At 39.0% G+C, this 15,194-nt stretch overlaps 1 protein-coding gene across 1 annotated transcript in view; it reads right to left on the bottom strand.

Annotated features, from left to right (window-relative positions):
* The window catches only part of CNTLN (centlein), a 205,264-nt gene that overhangs the window by 95,421 nt on the left and 94,649 nt on the right, over positions 1-15,194 (bottom strand). The window contains exons 9-10 of the mRNA XM_068422921.1: positions 10,021-10,194; positions 599-724 (exon numbers count right to left, since the gene is read on the bottom strand). Of these exons, the coding sequence (XP_068279022.1) occupies positions 599-724; positions 10,021-10,194 (300 nt within the window). The remainder of the gene's footprint in view (positions 1-598; positions 725-10,020; positions 10,195-15,194) is intronic.

Below are 15,194 nucleotides of genomic sequence, written 5' to 3'. Positions count from 1 at the left end.
GGGTACTATTTTTTGAGTAGAAACCCAAACCAACAACAACAGACAAACAAAAATCTATAAAACAGGGACAAAATGGGAAATTGTAATACATGCTCAATTAAGCTTTTCTACCAAGGGCTCGGGGTGGGGGAGTGTTTGTTGGTTGTTTTTTTTTTACAGCATTTGTTAAAACAACAACTTCTGAACCATAACTTCTATGAGTACAAGGGGTAAATCTGTTCCAAGTAATTGACCTTCAGCATTTTAAGATACTGTCTTCACGGTACAAAAAAAAAAAATTCTTTGTACTTATTGAATCACTTTATTTCTATATGAATACTTCAATTTCTTGGAATATATATCCTCAGACACAAATACAAGCATGTATTATTGATGACAGCTTGAATTAGGCTTCTATAGGACTGCAGGAGTACCAACACATGATTTCTAGCAGTAAAAGAAAAAGGCAAACTAATAGACTGTGCTCTCCTATGCTAACACACAGTCCATAACGATATGTGCATTTTGCATTTTTAAAACGTCTGTTTATTTTGGTATATCTTTATCTATGCAAGCTTATAGCTAGAGGGTTTTTTATTTTCATTTTTTTAATGTTCACCTTTAGCTGTAGTGTCTTCTGTAAGTTTTCAATCTTCCGCTCAGCTATTTTAAGCTTCCTTAGCTCCTCTGACTCTCTAAAAGAGCTCTTTGGGGACAGAGACCTTGAACGTTTCACAGGTGGTTCCTGGAGAATAAAACAAGGACATGGTTGAACTAGTTGGAACACCGGATTATGAAAGACATGCAGAATTAAAGAAGTAATTTTGAATACTAATAATGAATTATAAAAAAAAAAAAAAATCTGCATGGAATACCAGAGAAATAACAAGCAGAATTACCACAGCGCTACCACTAAAGGTTTCTCTGTGACTCGTTAATGAGAATATTCATTTACATTTACATTGTTTCTTTCAGAATAATGATGTCCCATTAGGGAAGACTAAAGGGTTATAGACTCAGAAATGCAAGAAACCTCATTACAAAGGAGGGGATAGAGGCTGGTCTAATTGCTCTATAAGGGTCCAAGGTTACACTTGATAGGACAACCAGAAACAAGAGGGAAAGGATTTTTTTCCCTTTGAAATAGTTTAACACACTGTGAAGTTGAAGGAACAATATGCTTGAGGAATATAAATACAACAGACAGTAGATCTTATACCATAATGACCATATGGTCATTAACTATAATGTGACTAACTAGAGACAAGAATATGTGTTTATATTATGTACAGCTTCATATAGCAATCTGGAGAAAGAATATGCGAAAGTAACACTTAAACTGGGCAGCTTTCTTGTTCATTCTGTGTCATATGTCCTTATGGCAAAGAAATAAAGACCTCATCAAATTACACTTTCTGATTTTCTGAATAACTTTGGTTAAGGACAGAAAAATACTAACACACACTTAATACCAATAAGGTAAAATGCTATGACATAAATACATAAAGTCAAACAAAAACTTAAGATTAATTGTGATTATTGTTGTCTCATGCTGCCATTTTCACTGTAAAATAACTGACTTAAAACAAAAGGAATTCAGGATTAAGTCTTCTTGAATACTATATATTTCAACACTTTTACTATTCCATTGAATTCATTTAATCTTAAAGAGAATCTGAATTAGCAACTGCCATTTTTTAATTTGAGTATTAGCTTCCAGTATTAAATGTTTACAAGACTGTGTATACCACATTTTCACTTTAAGTCATGAGTTTCCAAAAAGGAGAAAAAAAAAAAACAACGAAATTTCAGAAAATAATAATGTCATATATTTAAGAATTTACATATTGCCAAGGTGTTTTTGTCACTTGGTTTTGGGTTTCTTTTGCTTCTGAAACATGCCTGAATGAGATGGAAAAAACCCCAAAATCACAAACAAAAACTAACACCTGGAAAGGATTTTAGTACATTTAAAATCTAAATGTCAAATGGACATATTTTGTATATTCCTGCCAGTTCCTTTATATAACAGAAAAAACTAGAATAAAGTTTTAATGAACATTTAAAACAGTACTTCCAAATTTATGGTTTTAAATTGTCAGTAAAATATTGTACTAAGAGTAGATGTCTTTGAAACAGTGAGATTACTGATTTACATTTTTTTCCAATAATTCTGATAGAGATATCCAGAAGTTTACTTCAGTTAATAATGCTGATATCAATAAGTAAAGATTTTAACATCACACAAAAACAAATTGACCCCTTTCAGGTGTCTGATGCAGAATATTCCAAGACGAATATATCAAAAAACCTACTCATCTTCAAAGTCCCAGATTTCTTGAATAAAACCAAGATCTTAAATAAAACTTCTGTCTTCCACATTTCCTAATTATTGCATACCCATACTAATTTTTCCTTAAAATCCAGAATGCATTCTTTTTCTATAAAAGTTTCCCAGTTAAACTTTATGTTTGTTTACAGAAGGCTTGGAAAATACATGATTTCTCTGAGATCAGGAATAAAACGTGAAAGCACTGCATTTGCTGCCAAAGAGAAGGACAACAAAGGCAAAGAAGTGGGCCAACCAGCACCACACTGCTAAGAATAACTAGGTAGAGAAACTCTATGGATGAATGGAAAAAAAAGAGGAAAAAAAACAGACGAATGTAAAATTCATAGGCTTGCTGTTTCAATCAAAGATGATCAGATACAATGAGGACATAGACTTTATATATAGCTACCTGGGATTGCGCTGTGAATCTTTTTCACAGGGCCAAGGTATGGAAAGAAGTAGAGAAAAATTCTAACTATTCATGGACATGGAAATAAGTCCCTGCGAGAACAGGCGGGATTGGTGATGTGCATTAAGAAAAATTCTATAGTTTGAATATGTTTTTATCTGTCTAGTGATCACACTAGAGGTCTGTGGAAAGAAGGAACTGGGTCTGGGCATTACAGCTGCACATAGGTAATTTGAAGGCAATCTTTGCTAAGAAGGCAAGCAGTTTAATTTTCCTACCAAGACAGAAGAGACTGTGTAGTAAAACATACTGTAATTTGATTGCCTGGGGCTGCTGTGAAACTCAAATTTGGAAGACGGCATCTGTAATACCCTTCTCACAACTGCAAACTTTGCTGCTGCTGCTGCCAGGTTTAAGCATTTAATTTTTAATCCAGTCTTCAAATTCAACAGTAATTTTAGACATACCTGTATTAAATACATACACAAATAGTAATGTTTTAAACATTTCCTAAATGTTTAGGAGTAAGAAAAAGTACAGTTTTATGAGCAAAGAATGTTAATCAAAGTCAGTAAAGGGTAACAACAGAAGATTTTTCATGAAATAATCCTAAAACATGTTTACAAAAAACAAAGCCAAATAGCAGAAAACCAGAAATAAACAGGCTTTGTAGTATTAATAGACATGAAACTTTGTGACAGAAGATTTAATGTAAAGAAATAGCTGGTAAGTGGATGTGACACACATTAACTGTCAACGGAGGTACAGGAAGCAGAAAAAGAAAATATGCCTCTTTCTAAACAACCTTCTGTTACTCATCTCCACCGTGAAAGACACCATGGGATGAAGATAGAAATAGTCACGTTCTTGAATTCAACAGGTTTTGTGTTGGATGGAGTCCCAAAACAGGTCGGGGCGGGGGGGGGGCGGGGGGAAGCAAACAAGGGAAGCCGGAACTCTTACTGAAATGTCTTTGGGAACTTTTCTGCACACACAGATCACACCAATGTCTACCAGGACACAGCACTGAAGACAGTGGGCAGAAATCTTGATGTTTTTTGCCAGTTGAAAAAAACAGAAACATTGCTGAAGCTGAACCAGAGGCTGACAAGATACAGGTGTGATTTTCTGGAGACGAAAAATGGTGAATTCTTGATTCACTATGTTTCAACAGGAACTTGATCAGTACTGCAAGTTAACTCATGCCTTTTAATATCTTGACATTATAGACTTAGAAGAAAGCTATGGAATGTATATCAATAAAAGTCAATTTTAACTCCCATGCATCATACAATGGGAAAGTTTAGCTATGAAAAACCAAGAGCTGTGTTACCAAATCATCCAGCAGAGATACAGAGGGCAGTTTAATCAGGTAACAGAAATCATACATGGCTCACAAAGGTACAAAGCTTAAGCTCCAAGAAGAGCTCTAGGAAGATCAAGCAACTGACTCTTAAGTCTTCATACAAAACAGCACTCAACTGCATCACTTTCCACACAGACTGGACTATGAGGGTTACAGTTGCCTCCAAGTACACACTTAACAATATCAAGAAAAATGACATCACACCTGCACATTTAACAAAGCTTTTAATCACTGCAACATCTGTCTCACAGAACAAGTTGTTTCTATTACTCTGTATGACTGTAGGCAAGGGATTTGAATTTCTGCAATTCAAAAAAAACAACACTAGCCTATAGATGTATATATACCACTGCATTCTGCAGAACCAAGCATAGGTGGAAGCACACAGTCATGTGGCCACACATCGCAAATTATCACAGTAATAGCAAGTTTCTGTTTTGTCCCAGGCCTGTTTTTTTAACACCCTTCCAACTATTTCTTCTTTCAAAATCTTTGCCTTTTTAGGACAGAAAGTAATAAAAGCAGTGTCGTTCTGATCAGAAATGATTCCATGCTTATTTGTTCTTTGTATCCTGCAAATGCACATAACAGAGGATGAAGGGTTAACGCAACAGAGTCTTTGTGAAGCCAAAAGAATCACCATTGTAAAACAAGAATTGTATATCCAGCATATTCTTCCTGTCAAATCAAGCGCTAATAACTTCTGTCATGAATACTTTTGTCATAAAAGACTGAACAAAAAGGTAATGGGAAGATATTTCATTGCAAGGGAAAAATCAGTAAAGACAGCAATACTACCTTTTCTGTTTTATATGTATATTTTGTGATCGTAAAGCCAGAATGTTTCTGCAATTTTCCTTGCTGTCTTGTCTAAATACAAAGGATTTGTAGCCTGTCAATTTAGTTCCCAAAAGTTTTAATAGAGACTGCGTGCACATGTGAAAAAGTGTACATATCAAACAACCCAGAGTATTGAAAGAGCATGACTAGGATCTACATATCAAAACAGGAGAAGATTCTCTACAATAGGATTTAAAAGTTTGTATTTAGTTTTACTCAAGGGAGTGTAATCACTTTATTCCTGACACAGTGATCAGTTCATGACAAACACAATACTCCCATTTACATTATTCCGAGGAAACAAGAAATGAAATTGTGGTGAGTTAACCTTGGCAAAGGCTCGAACACCCACCCACCTGCTCACTCACTCTCCTTCCTCACCACGACAGGGGGAGAAAATAGGATGAAAAAGCTTGTGGGTGAAACAAAGAAATGGAGATTGCTTACTATGCTTACCATTCACCATCATGGGCACAATCGACTTGGGGAAAATTAAATTAAGTTATTGACACTTAAAATAGATTTGGGTAATAAGAAATAAAGAAAATATTAAAGCAACACCTTCTCCCCCACCCTGCTTCCTAGGCTCAACTTCACTCACTCCTTCACTCCTGACTCCTCTACCTCCTGCTGAGCAGTGCAGGGGGAGGGGGAATGCGGGGTCATACAGTCAGCCTGTAACAGCTCCTCTCAGCCACTCTTTCCTCCTCACACTTTTGCCCTGCTTCAGCATGAAGCCTCTACACAGACTGTAGTCCTTTAGGATAAACCTGCTCTAGAGTGGGTCCTCCATGGGTCACAGTTCCTGTCAGAAGAACCCGTGCCAGCATGGCCTCCTCTCCACACGCCGCAGTTTCCGTGACGGAATATCCACCTGATCTGGTGTGAACTCCTCCACAAGCTGTAGTGTGAACATCTGCTCCATGGTGGTCCTCTCCATAGGCTGCAGCAAAATACCTGCTGCAGTACTTGGAGCACCTTCTCCCTCTCCTCCTTCACTGACCTTGGTGTTTGCAGGACTGTTTCTCAGCTTTTGTTCTTCACTCTACACTGCCTGTGCAGCATTTTCACAGAATCACAGAATCACAGAATGTTAGGGATTGGAAGGGACCTCGAAAGATCATCTAGTCCAATCCCCCTGCCGCAGCAGGATTGCCTAGACCATATCACACAGGAACGCGTCCAGGCGGGTTTTGAATGTCTCCAGAGAAGGAGACTCCACAACCTCTCGGGGCAGCCTGTTCCAGTGTTCAGTTACTCTCACTGTAAAGTTTTTCCTCATATTTATGTGGAACCTCCTGTGTTCCAGCTTGCACCCGTTGCCCCTTGTCCTGTCAAGGGATGTCACTGAGAAGAGCCTGGCTCCATCCTCATGACACTTGCCCTTTCCATATTTATAAACATTAATGAGGTCACCCCTCAGTCTCCTCTTCTCTAAGCTAAAGAGACCCAGCTCCCGCAGCCTCTCCTCATAAGGGAGATGTTCCACTCCCTTAATCATCTTCGTGGCTCTGCGCTGGACTCTCTCTAGCAGTTGCCTGTCCTTCTTGAACTGAGGGGCCCAGAACTGGACACAATATTCCAGATGCGGCCTCACCAGGGCAGAGTAGAGGGGGAGGAGAACCTCTCTTGACCTACTAACCACACCCCTTCTAATACACCCCAGGATGCCATTGGCGTTCTTGGCCACAAGGGCACACTGCTGGCTCATGGTCATCCTGTTGTCCACTAGGACCCCCAGGTCCCTTTCCCCTACGCTGCTCTCCAACAGGTCTGTCCCCAACTTGTACTGGTACATGGGGTTGTTCTTGCCCAGATGCAGGACTCTACACTTGCCCTTGTTATATTTCATTAAATTTCTCCCCGCCCGACTCTCCAGCCTGTCCAGGTCTCTCTGAATGGCTGCGCAGCCTTCCCGTGTGTCAGCCACTCCTCCCAGTTTGGTGTCATCAGCGAACTTGCTGACAGTGCACTCTATTCCCTCATCCAAGTCATTAATGAATATATTGAATAGTACTGGTCCCAGTACCGACCCTCGAGGGACTCTGCTAGACACAGGCCTCGAACTGGACTCTGTCCCATTGACCACCACTCTCTGGCTTCTTTCCTTCAGCCACTTCACAATCCACCTCACTACCCAATCATCCAGACCACACTTCCTCAGTTTAGCTGCGAGGATGCTGTGGGAGACCGTGTCAAACGCTTTACTGAAATCGAGATAGACCACATCCACAGTTTTACCATCATCTGTCCACTGGGTTACGTCCTCATAAAAGGCTATCAGGTTGGTTAAGCATGACTTCCCCTTGGTGAAGCCATGGTGACTGCCCCTAATGATCCCCCTATCCTTGATGTGCCTAGAGACAGCACCAAGGACAAGTTGTTCCATCACCTTTCCGGGGATGGAGGTGAGGCTGACCGGTCTATAGTTACCCGGGTCCTCCTTCTTGCCCTTTTTGAAGACTGGAGTGACATTCACTTTCCTCCAGTCCTCAGGCACCTCTCCCGTTGCCCACGACTTAGCAAAGATGATGGAGAGTGGCCTAGCAATGACTTCCGCCAGCTCCCTCAGCACCCGCGGGTGCATCCCATCAGGGCCCATGGATTTATGGACGTCCACGTTGCTTAATTGGTCCCTGACCCAGCCCTCATCTACCAAGACAGATTCCTCCTCTATCCTGACTTCTTCTGGGGCCTCAGCGGTCCGGGGCTCCTCAGGACAGCCTCCAGCAGTATAGACAGAGGCAAAGAAGGCATTCAGTAACTCCGCCTTCTTTTTATCCTCTGTCTCCAGGGCACCCACCTCATTCATCAGTGGGCCTACATTGCCTCTAGTGTTGGCTTTACCTGCAATGTATTTGAAGAAGCCCTTTCTGTTGTCCTTGACCTCTCTTGCAAGGTTTAATTCCAAGGAGGCCTTAGCTTTCCTAGTTGCCTCCCTACATCCTCTGATAACAGACTTATATTCCTCCCAAGTGGCCAGCCCCTCCTTCCATGATCTGTACACCCTCTTCTTCCACTTGAGTTTGCCCAGCAGTTCCCTGTTCAACCATGCAGGTCTCCTGGTACCCTTCCTTGACTTCCTACCTGTTGGGATGCTCTGATCTTGAGCTCGGAAGAAGCAGTCCTTGAATGCTAACCAACTATCTTGGGCCCCCTTATCTTCTAGTACCCTGTCCCATGGGATTTCCCCTAGCAATTGCTTGAAAAGGCCAAAGTTGGCCCTCCTGAAGTCCAGGGTTGCGATTCTGCTAGCTATTCTGTTCCTGCCACATGAGATCCTGCACTTTACCGTCTCATCGTCACTACAACCAAGGCTGCCCTCAACCTTCACCTCTTCCACCAGACCCTCCTTGTTAGTGAGGATAAGATCCAGCAGCGCTCCTCTCCTAGTTGGCTCATCCACCATTTGCATCAGAAAGTTATCATCAATGCACTGGAGGAACCTCCTGGACTGAGGATGGCTGGCTGAGTAGGCCTCCCAGCAAATATCAGGGTAGTTGAAATCCCCCATGACAACCAGGCCCTGTAATTGAGAGACTGCTCTCAGCTGCCTGTAGAAGGCCTCATCACCCTCCTCATCCTGATCCAGTGGCCTGTAATAGACACCCACAACAGTATCACCCCTGCCAGCCTGCCCCTTAATTCGCACCCACAAACTCTCAACTCGCTCCTGATCCGCCCCTGGACAGAACTCAATACATTCTAGCTGCTCACTCCCATAAAGAGCAACTCCACCACCTCTCCTTAGTGGCCTGTCTTTCCTGAACAAGACATAGCCATCCATGACCACATTCCAGTCATGCGAGGCGTCCCACCAAGTCTCTGTAATTGCCACTAGATCATAGCCCCCCGACCGAACACGGATTTCCAACTCCTCCTGTTTATTCCCCATGCTGCGTGCATTGGTGTACAGGCATTTCAGGGAGCGAGCTGAGCACACCGATTTCACCCCAGGGGGATGGGAGACCTCCTGGTCTACCTCAACACTAGAGCGTTGCCCCAGTGGTGCAAGCCCAGCTACTACCCCATCCCCCTTCGAATGTAGTTTAAAGCTCTCCAAATGAGCCCTGCTAATTCCTGTCCCAGAACCCTTTTGCCCCTACGACATAAACCTTTCCCATTCCTTTCTGAAACACATTTTCACAGAGGCACCACCCACATGCTCCTAAACAAATGTTCTAAAATATGTCTTTTCCCAAAAAAAAGCATACAGTGCAGGATATTGAGAAAGAACAAGCCATACAGTTTTCAAAGGAAAGATTATGAGATATCAAATGTGGAAAACCCAGGAGATTTCTAAGGAAGAACACGACAGTCCGCCCTTATAGACTATTTATACCACACAGAAGCATGTCCCTATTTGCTTCCTTGCTACAGAAATCTCTTCCAAGTTTTCCACATTCTATACAATCAATATTAAAAAAAAAAAATTAGATGAGGAAGAGGCTGAACACACTGAAAAACATCATAGCTTCAGCTAATTTAATAAATCAATTTAAACCATAGAATTATTTATGGATCTACTTCATTAGCTATAGTTTATAGCTGTTACTGTTACCTGGTGCCTAAATTTAAGAGTAAGTCATCATGAAAGAGGCAGTCCAGCATTACACAAAGTAATAAAAAGTCAGAAGTATAAACTTCAAATGACATTGCTGTCATTCTTCATAGAAAAAATACATCATACTTTAAAAATCAAGAATTTAAAAAAAATCTTTTTCATTTATAAAATCATAATAATAACCACTTATACTTCTCTCATTTGCCTTCCAGTGAAAGATGGTCATTCTGATAAACACCACAAATACCTGATAAATATTCATTTTAACAAACCTATAAAGAATTTCTCCTTGAAATATTTCATTTAATTAAGAATCCCTTATTCAGTATTTAATAAGGTAAAACCTTCTACTCCCAACAGCTATTTTAACAAGTCTTTGGCAGATAACACAAGAATCATTCAAACAAGCTTTCAAAATTATAAGCAGCATCAACAGATATTAAAATTATTATCTGGACCCTTGAGCAAAAATGTTTGGCTTTACCAACCTGACTTAGACACAAACACACAAGACAATAAAACTAACCTACCTCATGCTTTCTTCCAGTCCTTACATTGTTGCTTTCCAGAGTATCTGTAGTGTACAAATTATGCTCTGCTAGGTTAAGAGTTGCTTTTTTCAATTTTTCCTTTAAAAGCTCAATTTCAGACTTTTGCATTGTAATAAGACACTCTAGCTCACTTAAAGAAGGCTGTTGAAATACCTAGAAAATGATAGCACAGGTATATTACATTAGTAACAAAGAATCAGAAGCATAACAAACCATTTAGATAAAACTGCCTAGAGAAACACATTACCGATATTACAGGAGTACATGAGGGCTGTAAATAATTCTGCATTTGTAAACGACTCATGAATCCATAATCAAAACCAGACCCCAAAATGTTAACTAAATGTTTTCACACCACCATCACCATATTTTCCAAATTTAAACTTACAGTCTTAACAATTGTTGTTTTATACAGATGTTTCTTCTGCTGCAACTTATTCTACTATAGTATTTTGTATCTCACCTGCTGTCAAAGTTTCTTGACAAAATATTTTACCTCCTAGACTTGTCTGTGGTGAAATTTCAAGTTGGTAAGTATCACTAGCCTATCAAACATGGGAAAAAAACTTAACTGCATATTCTGTCAATAAAGATAATCTTAGCTTAAGACTGCCTCAGAAAAGCAGCTCTTTAATGTAAATCTGCAACATGTATACACTATGTTCATAAACTCAGACAGCACAAATGTTGTGCTCAAACTGAAGACTTACAGAAAAAATAGACGGTAATTCTAGATCACAGTGTTACTCAAGGCAAATATGTAATTTCATTAAGCCATTGAATTCGAGGACCCTTCCCAGCTATCAAACCATCCACAGCAGTTCCTTGGCACAATACAACACTGCCGCACAATGCTCACCTTGGCCCTGTTACAAAACCCGTTCAGACCAAAACACATGCTCATTGGTACCAGCTAGTTTCAAGTCATATCCCTGATGTCCAATAGCAGACTCATGTATGTACACATGACCAAGAGTGGTCAAGCTACCATGGCTTGACAGATTACTCCTTGTCAGCTGAGTTTTCATTAACTGCCTGTGATCACACCCCACTGTGTTACAGCCACAAGGAAAAACATCATTAGCTTAGCATAAGCAAAAGCAAAATGCCTGTTGTGGCAGCCTATGGCAATCACAAAGCGAAATGCTTTAGCTCAAACCTCCTCCAGAGTGCTTTAAGGCTGGGGACAGACATTCACCTTGCAACAGCTGTGCCACACAAAAGTAATATAATTCCCACATGGTCCATTTATCCAGGCAGCTGGAGGTTAGCACCCCAACACTACTGTTGAAAGAAGGGATGGCACAAACGCCTTCCCTAATCAATTGTATAAATAAAAGGGCAGGTTAGCTTAAAAAGTCCATGCAAGTGGCTTGAGCTGACCCAGCTGACCTTGTATTGAACTGATTAGGGTAAACTCATGAAAGCCCTATTGCTTGCACTGCTCTGACAGCAATGACAAGTAGCTACGAAACAGTAAAGTCTTCAATCAAGAAAGCTTGATCCAGAAGACAACTTTCTCAAGACCAACTGAAAGTTTTATTTTACACATACTTTCCTGAATTATCAAAGTTCTGACAACCTGCATTGCTTGCAACTGTTTGAGCACATTAATAAGACAAATACTCATTTCAATACAGAGAAAGAATTTGGTACAATTACCACTTTTTCCTACTATCTCAATTACCAGTATGCCCCAAGTAAAACAAATCAGGTATACTGACAAAAATCAGAAAAGGCAGTGCAAAAAAGGTTAAATAAATCAAAAAATCTCCAAATTCATGCCAATCAAGAAATGAGATGGTCCAAAGTTGATTAAAATCAATCAAGCAAATACCCTAGTAAGCTTAGTATTTGACAGAAAACGATTAATGGGCATAGCCATTTTATTTCTTTCTATGCAGAATATGAAGCTCTTCACGAAGTGTACTATAAACTCACACTTTCCACAAATAAATCTCAAATTAGCAATGTCAAGAATTATTTCACAAAAAGCACAACTCCCCATACAGCAAACAAGCACAGGAAAGTAGTGAAAGAGTAAAAGTTGCCCATGCTTTTGCCAGTTTTTCCTTAAATAACTTCTGTTGCTCATTTTGCATAATTTAGGCTGTATGTAGCTGTAAACAGATGTAATTTCCACCTATGATCAGCAAAAGACCAGTTTATAACTAAAGAAAACTCTACACAGAGGGGAAAAAAGAATGGAAAACAGAAAAATGAGTAGACAAGCCATGCATTGAAAAGAACATTTAAAAGAAAACCAAGCTTTTTGTTCTTTTGTCCAAAACCTTAGTATTATATACAAAGCAAAAAAAAAATGCAACAAAACCTAGAAGACAGAAATAATGCCAGTGGATATGGAAAATGTAGTTATATTTAAGTTATAGAATTTTTTTTTTACTTGAACTTTATTCTTTCTTACTAAGAAAGAGAAATGCACCTATCAACTTGTCCAATTTCATTGATTTCTCAGCTGTATGTAAAACAAAAAGACTTCTGCATGTAACATAAGTTGCACAATTACATTAGTAACTAAAAAAATCAACAGCTTCAATCTGTTATAATCATTTTAATTCATATTACCGTTACTTTAAAAAGTTTATAACTGTTAAATGTTGCTGACTTTTAAACCATGAGAATTACACAAAATTAGCTAACGATTAACTTCTTACTGTATCACTACTTTTTAAATTCTTCTTTCAAAAATGAAATGCAGAGTATTTTGAAATGTAAATCCATTTAAGAGTCACAAAATACATCAAATCCTTGCTCCTCTCTGTCAGTGAAGTTCTGCTACTGACTTTAATAGGACCAATATATGAACAGTGCTCTTCATTTGGTTTGGTGGGTTTTTTTCCTACTCTTTTCTTCTCCCAAAAGAGATATCTAGAAATTACCATGCAGTGATACTTATTTCAAATTCAAATACTGTAAAGGCACAGTTTCTAACAAAACTCTCACAACAGTCTTTGTGCGCATGCATACACACACATATTTCTTGGAAAACTAAACCAAGTAAAACCAGTCTTAGATCTTAACTTATACCTCCAAAATGCCTGTGCTTTTACCCTCAAAATATTCAGTAGATAACTGTTACCAATACAGACCTTGCTATATAATTTGGGTCTACGATATCCTCAAAACTGCTGAATTTTTTAAGTATGCATGTGAAGTTTCTTCATTTTCAGGAATTCTAAAAAACCAGATGTAACCTGAAGAGATCCATTTAAAAATTGAGGCTTTGCTTATCAATGGACTCCCGTTTCATAAGAGCTGGGTATTATTTTCTGTTAAATTTAACATATCCATCACTATTTCATAAATATTATTCCACATTTCCTAGCCCAGAAGACTTTGTTTACTCAAATATCAAGATAATTTTTAAACATGAATATTTAAGACATGAAAAGAGGTCTTCCAAAGATAGAAAGCTGGATGAAATTTCCCTCTCTGGTCTTTTGTTTCAGATCATTTAACTTTACATTATTACACTTTTATGTTGCAGGTATCCTTGCTTAAGAGAAAAAAAATCACCAAACCCAAATTATTTAGTGAAAAGATTTGGCTATTATAAGAACCTCCATTCCTTCTGTATAAAACATGACTCTATGATCAACTCAGAGTTCCAAGATTTATGTATGAAGAAATAACTGCAATTTCCTCAGATCCTCAGAAAGAAATGTGACCTTTTCTCGGCTTTTCACTTTCTAGCTTTACATCTGAACTCTTCTTTGTAATCCAAGAACTAAGGGAAATTATTACAATTAGTAAGGTCAAAATGGCAAAGCATTTGGATTATAATGTAGCTCTGATTTAAAAATCCTAACATTATTGGGAAAACAAAAGCACAATATTGTGTTTCAAGACTGCAGAAACGATTCAACATCCAAGCTCTGTATGAAGAATGTAGTCCAGTTTCATAGTAAAGATCTGAAATCTGCGATCCAGAAAAATAAAAACAAGTTATGTGCTAAGAGGCAGCACCAGGTTCTTCCATAGCTTCTGTCTCATAATTATCATTGTAGATCTTTGATCTTGCAAACTGAAACAGTAACTCACCTCAATAAAGAGTTCCATGAAGGTTCACTTCCTAAAGTCTATTCTGAATCCTATACCTAACACTAAAATTCCCGTGAGACGATCGTTTCAGTGTACACATAATGTTGACCCTCTTCACAGTCTATCCATCTAAACATTGAGTGCAGCAAATGAAAGTTCAAGCATCTTAGTACCTGCATTACAAAGTCTAGCTTAACAGAATAATGTTTTCTTCTTTCGCTGAGCAAAATCAGTTTATACCATATACTATTTTATCCAAACAGATAGATAATTTTTTCATACTGAAACTCAATTCAATATGCAAAACATATATTGCAAATAAATGTGACGGCTTATTTATGTTTTAAACAATAAATACAATCAAGAAAGTATTTATTTCTACCAAGCAGATCTCTCACTCTTCTTACGCTTACATGTCTTTTCAAAGTAAGACACAGCTGCATGCAAAGTAAGACATTTTCTGGATGCATTAATCAAGATGAAGCATAAGCACCATCTTCACCACAAAGCTGTACCACTAAGGGAACCATCCACACTCTTCTTAGGGAAAGGAATCCAATGCCCATCTTTTCAATGCCGCTGTTGTCAGAGATCACAAACAGTACCAAACAATATGGAGCAAATACAGCTATTCTCCACCATACTTCTATTTTGCATGACTTTCCTGAACCAGCAAAAGAGAGCAGGTGTCAAGGGAATGGGTACCTGAGAGCTTCAGAACTAATAACATAGCCTTATGTGTACTCCTGCTTCCCCTCAACTGCCTCAGCACAAAGCTGTGCTAACACTAACTGCACAGTACCAAAACCACTGGCTAGGAGGAGACAGAAAAAGCCTGCACAGTCTTTCTGTAAGTAGATGCAAGCTTACTCTACTTCCACCACAAACTGGCCAATAGGCACACAGTGGCTCAGTAAAGGCTAAAATATCTTTTCTCTCAGCAAGACAACAGAGTTTACACACACAGCTCAGAGTAGAGGAAGTGTGCACACCTTTACCGGAATATCTGAGTTAGGAAATAGCATTTTTGACCTATGGCAACTAACCGGCCCATGACCCACAGCCCAAAGTTTTCTTCGAGTCAAACCCCA

This window comes from Nyctibius grandis, chromosome Z, assembly GCF_013368605.1.
Source record: "Nyctibius grandis isolate bNycGra1 chromosome Z, bNycGra1.pri, whole genome shotgun sequence".
Taxonomy (NCBI): Eukaryota; Metazoa; Chordata; class Aves; order Nyctibiiformes; family Nyctibiidae; genus Nyctibius; species Nyctibius grandis.
This window is presented reverse-complemented; position numbering and strand designations above follow the sequence as displayed.